General features: G+C 46.1%; 2 protein-coding genes across 2 annotated transcripts; both read right to left on the bottom strand.

Moving 5' to 3' along the window:
* Positions 1-2568: 2568 nt before the first annotated feature.
* LOC139667600 (E3 ubiquitin-protein ligase RNF26-like) lies at positions 2569-6876 on the bottom strand. Its single transcript, XM_071547091.1, has 2 exons — positions 6783-6876; positions 2569-5120 (listed from the first exon to the last, which is right to left on the bottom strand). Exon 2 carries the CDS (start codon positions 5107-5109, stop codon positions 3781-3783), a length of 1329 nt encoding a protein of 442 aa, XP_071403192.1. The 5' UTR covers positions 5110-5120; positions 6783-6876; the 3' UTR covers positions 2569-3780.
* Positions 6877-7772: 896 nt separating this feature from the next.
* On the bottom strand, positions 7773-8176 carry LOC139667601 (histone H2B-like). Its single transcript, XM_071547092.1, has one exon. It carries the CDS (start codon positions 8145-8147, stop codon positions 7773-7775), a length of 375 nt encoding a protein of 124 aa, XP_071403193.1. The 5' UTR covers positions 8148-8176.
* Between the last annotated feature and the right edge of the window lie 311 nt (positions 8177-8487).

The following is an 8487-nucleotide window of genomic DNA, read 5'->3' as shown; positions in this document are numbered from 1 at the left end:
TGAACTCTGGGAAAAAACACTTCCGACAGAAAAGTGCAACAGAACGGTCGTTCAAGTCGGAAATTCGGGCAAGATTCATTCCGCCCGAGTTCTCCGACAAACTTACTTAATAAAACTTGATTTTACTTGATACCGTATTTCCTCTAATAGTGGCCGGTAGTCAATTAAAAGCCGGGTCTCCGATAATGTCCGGGGCCGCGGTCGACACGAACAAATAAAGGCCGGCCCCAAATACAGACCGGGGAAAAAAACAAAGGAAAAAACAACAGTGGATACGGGTAAACTCCTGGTGCCTGTTATATAATGTAACTGTAGTTTGTAGTAACATACAAGTGCCACAAGATGGCAGTGTGCCACAAGACCGCTCGGCCGGCGGAAGTCTCTGGAGCGTGCCGTCGTCGATTACCGTAATTATCGGTAATGCGTCGCAGTAACAAAAAAACGGCTACCTAACGAACCCCAACAGAAGCAGATCAGAAAACAAGGAGGCTTCGTACTAAAATATGAGCAAATATACTTATCAAACAGAGGGAATTAGAAATAAAGGCCTGTCTCTATTATAAGCCTGCTTCCAATAAAGGCCTGGTACCCTCTGCAGCTGAGGGAAATAAAGGCCCGGGCCAATATTAGAGGAAATACGGTATGTAGCTTTTGTGTTATGAAAACTTGTTTTAACAACTTTATAGTTTCTATTTGTAACATAATTCAGTGATTTGTGCTTCGTTAGTAGACAGAAGTCTTTGCTGTATGAACTCGCCTGCTAACGTAACTACATCTGTCAGATAGCTAGCGTTAGCGTTAAAGGGTAAAGGCTGCTGCGTCCATGTTTTCCCGAGAAGACGCACTGGAACGCTTTCAGATCGGAAATCTGTAATTCCAACTTGGAACTATCGACTTTTGACTTCCAATGGAATGCAGCGTAACTTCAAAAAAAAAAAAATAAAAAAAAAATGTCACCTTCTCTTACAAAATGACTGCTAGCACAGAATTATAACAAATGAGAGCAACTGAAGTCTTTGTTTACAATGATAACACATTTACTGACTGGACCCTCTGTATTTTAGAGATACTGAATGCTGAACTTCAGATAATCATTGTGTTTTTCCCCAAAAATGATTATACTGTGTTTGGAAATCAACAGTTCAGATGTAGAATGAAGCTCTTGCTGGAGTTTGAGCCGAGCTTCAAGTCCAATGTTGTTACAGGAATGGAACCAGGCATCAAATTAACTTCATTTCTAGACTTTCTAGACATTTCAAGATGAACCGACCACAACCAAAACTACCCAGCATGCAGCTGCTGTGTCTGGGCCTGGAAGGGACTTGAGGATTTTGGTCGTCGTGTGGCAGCCGGCTCCCCATCAGCAGCCAGTGTTTGAATGGGGGATAATGCAGATGAGGACTGGAGAATCCTCTTCTATTCTGTGTCAGATCAGATGGATAGGCTAATAAGATTTCAAACCCGGGCTGTCATATCCTCACTCCTCTGCAACTGTTATCACTGATGTTTAACGCTGGCATTCTTTGTAGGGCTGTACATCAAAACATAAAATAAAATACTACTGCAGGAGGCTACAATTTTACATCCAAGGAAAAGTTGCTAAAGCTGTAAACCAAATTATTACTGTTAATTTGCTGAGAAAAAAATAAAAAATAAATATATATATATACCAATATACTGTATATATACAGTATATATTGTATCTAAACAGAGCAAACCCTAAGAATTAGACATTTTACCCAGCAATGAAAAATGCATGTGATAAGATTTCCAAAATCCATAAATAGATAAATAAATAGAAACAAAAAAAAAATGCAATCAAACTTTTAGTCAATACTGCGTAGCCCTAATTCTTTGGCACAAGTGTTAATAATCTCTTAGTAATCTCCTATGAAATATCTCTGGTGTGTTTGGCCTTCAGATTCAGGAGTTTACATCACATCACTGAGCCTGTTGTAACCCACACAGGGTTTTCTGTCAGCAAGTCACTGACTGATGACTTGTGATGACTAGACGTCCCGCTGGAGGAGACTCTGACTCCTGAACTCGTGTGGGATCAGGGAGGGAAACCAGCTTTTGTGTCCACATCCACAGTGGATTCCACATCATCTCACCAGACATTTTACCGGTCAAATATAACTTTAGAGATGAGACAAGGAAGGAGCAGAACAACCACAGCCAAATGTTCACTAGCATTTGGCTGCTGTTGATTTCCCACAGTGCAAACTGCTGATCCAGTTTAAAGCAGTGATTCAACTGTTTTCATATCAAGGACCCTTAATTTAGTCCACATTAGGGCCACAGACCCCATTTGATAAGATTTTGTTTCTCAGACCCAAATCTGAGAATATTTTTATTGTTAGATATGATTTTGTCCAGAATCCCATGACTGTCTGTATTGTAGGTAGAGAGATAACAGAGAAACTATGATCAGAACAGTCATTCTTCTACATTCTCTAAGTGTGTTCACTTCTTGTAAATGAAATAATGCTGAAGTTTAACAATTCATCAGTTTGCTGTGGACCCCCTGGAACCCCCACAAGGGCCCCTGGTGGTCCCTGGACCCCACGTTGAGAACCACTGGTTTAAAGCAACGCTGACAGTTCAGTGTACCATGCATCTGAACTGCCTCAGACAGCCGCACATGTGTAATATTTTCATGTTTGATATAGATATATTGAAAAGTCTGGTGCTACAGATGAAACCTGTTTATATTTCTAACAAACAAAGAACAGGATTTAGCCACAGTAGCCAGTGCAATACAGATTGTGCAATTATGAAATCATCTTAAGAGACGAGAAAATAACATCTGAGAGACAAAGAAGTTACTGAAGGACAAAAATCAAATGGCTTAACCAAACTGAGAAATAATGTCACAGGACTGCAGTTCATTGACCTTATCTAAAACACAAATACTGTTTTGGATAGATAAAACTTTATATTGTATAATAAATATCCGACAGGTAAATACACATATGCTTCAACTGAGCAAGGCCTCTAAGATAGGAATGTTCTGAAAATGCCAACAGCCACATTTAACACATCGGAAATCAAAGCAAAGCGTCCTCATTTTCTACCTTTTACACACACACATTTCTAATGGAGAAGAATAGATTATAGATGTGACTTCTGTCCAGTGACCCATGGGTGTCGGTGGACTGGCTGATATTAAATATTGAATACTCTGAATTGGCATCAGCAGTGCAACAGTGTTATCAGTGCATTCCTACTTTCTACACTAGGAAACTAGATGGTGTGACAGTGTTGAAGAAAGTCAGAACCAACGGCGTCTCTTTCTTCATTCAAATGTTTCTACACATCTCAAAAGTTTTTCTACATCTTATTTGCTTCATTGGATGTGAAGATTTTGGTCAGATTAGAATATGATGTTGCTGATATTAGCAGTGCAATATGACAGAGATTATTCTTCACGACAATAAATATCACAATGCATGAGGACAGCAGCTCTGCAGCTTCATGAAATTGTCCTTTTTGTCCTATTTCAAAAATAATGAGTGGTCTGAAATGTTAAAGGGACTAGAGAGTAGAAAAAAATATTTATATCCTCTTATCATATCTAAACCCATTTCCAGTGTTTCAGAGTTTATCTCCACACACACACACACACACACACACACACACACACACACCATCTGAGAGGAAGACGTTCATGGTCTGACAGATGGACATGTAGGCGGTTGCAGGGACTGAATGTGTGACCTTTTGAACCTCCAGGCCACCGTACCGCCTCCCAGAGTCCTTTTCCCCGGCCGGCGCCCGTCAGAGGAAGACGTCCATGTTCTGTGTGATGTGTTGGCGGCAGAGCGGGCAGCAGCGCTGCTGGACGGGCCGCCGCTGCGTCAGGATGTCGGCGCAGAGCCGGCAGAGGCAGAGGTGCCTGCAGGGCAGCAGCAGCACCGTCTTGGCCGAGTCCTGACAGATCACACACTTCTTCCTCTCCTCCTGCTCCTTCAGCAGGCTGAGCAGCTCGCTGTCCGCCGGAGGGCCGCCGTCGTCCTCGCCGCCCTCCGCCGCGGCCGGGCTCGGCCGGGCGTCGGTCCCGGCCGCGGAGGGACCGCCGTCTCCGTCGCCCCCGCCGCTCGGCGGCTCGCCCTCCGGGTGAGCGCGGAGCTGCGGAGAGTCCGGCCGGCTCGCTTCGTTCGGGAGGAGGGGGGGGTCGACCGCGGAACCCGCGGCTCGTAGGTCCGTGTTCGGCGGCCCGGTCCCGTCCGCGTCCCGCGGCCTCCCGGCCCGGACGTCCCGATCGGCCGGAGCTCGTTCCGGAAGCGGCGCCCGCGGCCTCCGAGCCGCCGCCCGCGCCCCGGGCAGAGCGTCCAGCAGACGGAGGCTCAGCCGCCCGACGAGGAGAGGGAGTTCGGGGTTCAGGTACAGCAAGGCCAGCGAGACGATGAGCGCCGTGACGAAGAGGCCCTGCCCGTCGACGACGAAGACCGTGACGAAGACGCGAGCGAGCGCTCCCAGGAAGTCCAGCAGCAGCTGGCAGGGCGTCCACAGCAGCACGGAGGCGCCGACCAGACAGCTGTACAGGAAGGTCAGCAGCGTCAGAGCCAGCTCCACGGCTTTGTGCAGCGGCCCCGCCACCGCCTCCCAGGCGCCCGCCAGCGCAGAGAAACAGTTCTGCATCCCGATGAGGACGATGTTGACCACGGTGTTGACGAAGTACAGGACGAGGCTGAGCGCGATGCAAAGCCCTTCGCACGTCTGCCTCAGGACGGAATTCCCCGAGACGAGGCCGCGGTGCAGCAGCTCCTTGGCGCGCCACGCCACGTGGCACGACAGGTGGCCCACCATTTTGAAACTCTCAAACACCCCGCCCAGAGCCTGCAGCCAGGACTCCAGGGTGCGCAGCGCTCCGTGGGCGGCGCCGGACACGAACTCCGTCGCGGTGAGGAAGCAGAACAGGGCCAGGTTCCAGTACTCCACCAGGCTGGAGCCGTTCAGGGCGAGCAGCAGGCTGTGCAGGGAGCAGCCGGTGTGGGACAGGAAGTGGAGCAGCCAGCTCAGCATCCGGAGCAGCGGCTCCAGCAGCAGGCAGCAGGCGTCCACGCATCGCCAGACGGCACAGGAAACCACGCTCACTGCATCCATGTTAGACCGTCCTGAGGAGAGGGAGAGGAGAGTGACGACCCAGTGCTCATGACAGTGACCCGAGATGAAACCTGGACCGGAGTATACAGTGTTTCCTGCTTCATTCAGCAGAGGTGAGTCACCACAGCAAGGAACACACCACTACCACTGGGGAACATATGCAAATAAAGTATCATGTATCCTAATGTTCCTCTAAAAAGTGTTCTTGTTGTTGTTTCTGCGATTAGAAAATATCTACAGAAAAACATTTTTTATTTTAATTTTATTTACAGATATGTAACATGTTACACAATGTTTACTGTTTAATTTAAACTGAGGTTCCAGAGTCTACTGCCCTAACCAACGCTCATTTCCACAACTTTGTTCAAGGTGTCATGGCCGCTATCTATGCTCTTCTATATGTTCTATTTCTGTGTCTGAACTCTGTAGCAAACACAAGCTAAACTGGCTGCTGATGCATTCACATCTCAACTGTTGGAAGGGAAATAACTGTTCATGTTTTACAACAAAACAATGTCAACCGCAAATGAAAAATCTAGCAGGTAGTTGTGTCCTGGCATGACATTTTAAAAATTGTGGTCATTTGTGGGGATTTATGTGATGAAAATCCAGGAAGTCAAAATTCCATCGCTAAACTCGTATTTACCATCTGAAAGCTGAGATGAACGGAGTATGAAGCTCGTATCTACCGTCTTTCCCACATGACTTGGCTTGAAAACAGCATTACCGTCATCCCACTCCCTCTTGCACAGAGAGAACGGTACGCCGAACTCCATTCTCACAAATCTCGATCACTATACAGTTGGCTTGTTTATCGGCAGAAGTACCTCGTAAACTATGAGCGAATACCTTTTACAAATCACCGGGGTCTTCTGGTAAATTCGGCCAACAGATGATTCACCAAGCAGCACTTTATCTCAATTAAATCCAATGAAACTGGGTCTTTGGGCGGACGGATATTGTAGGCATGAGGAACAAGCAAACCCGTTGCAACGTTAGCAATGGGTTAGTTTGTTGTCTTTGGTTTAAAGAAATTAGTGCTGCTTGGTGTATTGAATGTAGGCCGAATATAAGAGTGACTGTTAACGATTCAGAAGGAAGTACGGAGTCATATTTTTGGGGGGTATGTACCTTTGTCGGTAAGTAAATCAACATTAAACTGACAGATTTCTGAATGGAGTTTATTATGAGAAACGTCACGCATCGGGGTCATATAGAAACATTAGCTTCGCTGCTAGTAAAGGTCGGTTAGGCTGTCAACATAAACGACACGTTTCCCAAGCTAGCTAACGGTGGTTTGGTCATCTGGAAACAAGTCAATTCATATCCAACTAGAAGGGCACTCGGAGAGCGCAGATCTCCGCCAAGGTTCATGCTATTATTGCTTGTTCATGAGTCGGATCCGGATCCACTCCAAAATGCATTGGGTTCTTCCTTGGCCCATGCTACACCCTTCCACGAAGTTTCATGAAAATCGGCCCAGTAGTTTTTCCGTCATCCTGCTAACAGACAAACAAACAAACGGCACCGAAAACATAACCTCCCTACAAGCCTAACGCGGTAACTACATGCTAACGCTGCTAGCTAGCAGACCACACCCACTAGCATTAGCTAGTTAAAATAAAACAGCCTCTCCTGGAAGAACAGATAGGCGGGCAGTGAACACGGCTCACCTTAGCATCGTGGCGTGGAAAGACGTTAACCACTTTTACATGTAGGAAACAAGACCGATGTTAGCATGTTTCTGATTACCATTCTTCTTTCTTCTTTAGGTTTCAGTTATGGTAGGAGGCTAAAGAGCTCATTACCGCCACCCACTGATCTGGAGTGTATTAACGATAAAAAAAAAAACCTCTTCAATATTACTTTAACGCGTTTATCGCCTGAATATAGTTTAAGAATTATGTTTACATGAAGTGCTTGCAGACTAGTCTTTCTCTGATATATTACAACTAGCTCTAACATAACATTTCCTGTTTCTTTTTTCTCCAAAATGATCAGACCTCCCTTACTCTGCCCATTAATGAAGAAACTAGTTATTTAAACCCGCATGGTAATGACAAGCCAAACATATCTGTCTGTATTTTATTTATGATATATACAGTATATACATAGCCTATATTATTAGTATTACATAGGGAAGTTGTCTCTGTGAGTCATAACTTGCTAATTTATTTCTGAGGTTCAGCATGAGGTAAGCTGGCTGGTGGCATGTAGGGTTGGACTTCCCAGAACTTCATTGCCATTTTTTCAGCTATTTCTCAATTATCTCTCTCTCTCACACACACACACACACACACACACAGGACAGGAGCTAAAAGGATTAAGTGTTGTCAGACAGTGGCAAGGTCATCCATTGCACCTGAAAGCGATTGAGTAGCAAATACACTACACACAACCACTTGTATGTTTGCTGTAATGTTCCCATGATGTAAGAATCTTTCCATGGAACAGGACTGTCCCATAATGTCTTTAGTGTGTCACATTACAGCGCCCCCATCTGGCCGGTTAGACTTGATGTAAATATCGTACTAATTCAATTTTCCGAGTACACGTATGAAAGACTTCACGCATGAAGCAACTATGAATTAATGGGAATCAGCTCTTTGTTGAAGTAGTGTGTGGCCCTTAAAAGGGCCTTTGGGTGGATGTAGTTGAGCGGTTTACTTGGAGCTGGTGTACTTGGTGACCGCCTTAGTGCCCTCGGACACGGCGTGCTTGGCCAGCTCACCGGGCAGCAGCAGGCGGACGGCGGTCTGGATCTCCCTGGAGGTGATGGTGGAGCGCTTGTTGTAGTGAGCCAGGCGAGACGCCTCACCGGCGATGCGCTCGAAGATGTCGTTGACGAAGGAGTTCATGATGCCCATGGCCTTGGACGAGATGCCGGTGTCGGGATGGACCTGCTTCAGCACCTTGTACACGTAGATGGCGTAGCTCTCCTTCCTTGGCTTTCTGCGCTTCTTGCCGCCCTTGGCGGCGGTCTTGGTCACGGCTTTCTTGGAGCCCTTCTTGGGCGCTGACTTGGCGGGTTCAGGCATGATGAGATCTCAGTACTTTCCAGCAGAGAATGAGCTCAATGGAACAGTGCTGATATTTTTGTAGACAGCTGATGCAAATGAAGCTGTGCTGTCCCTCGTATACTATTGGTTGAGTTTTGCAGCCAGACTGGGCATGCGCCATACAAGGAATCTCTCTCCCACAGAAATAGAATGGATAGATCTGATGTTCCCATGATTGTGTTGCTGTGTTGTTTACTGGCCCGGTACAGTAAAGATTACAAAAAAGACTACAAAAACGTTTAAAACGCAACATTGGTGAATGCGTTTTCATGATGAAAGCATAATTTTGTTGAACATCTCATTGTCAGTTAAACATTTT

This window comes from Centroberyx affinis, unplaced genomic scaffold (assembly GCF_046629955.1).
Source record: "Centroberyx affinis isolate AG114_WGS23_722 - 3 ecotype Tasmania unplaced genomic scaffold, CSIRO-AGI_Caff_v1 ptg005660l_1, whole genome shotgun sequence".
Lineage (NCBI taxonomy): Eukaryota > Metazoa > Chordata > Actinopteri > Beryciformes > Berycidae > Centroberyx > Centroberyx affinis.
This window is presented reverse-complemented; position numbering and strand designations above follow the sequence as displayed.

What these genes read in the sequence shown, in the direction of transcription:
- LOC139667601 (XM_071547092.1), bottom strand. Translation starts at nt 8,147, where the DNA reads ATGCCTGAACCCGCCAAGTCAGCGCCCAAGAAGGGCTCCAAGAAAGCC.
- LOC139667600 (XM_071547091.1), bottom strand. Translation starts at nt 5,109, where the DNA reads ATGGATGCAGTGAGCGTGGTTTCCTGTGCCGTCTGGCGATGCGTGGAC.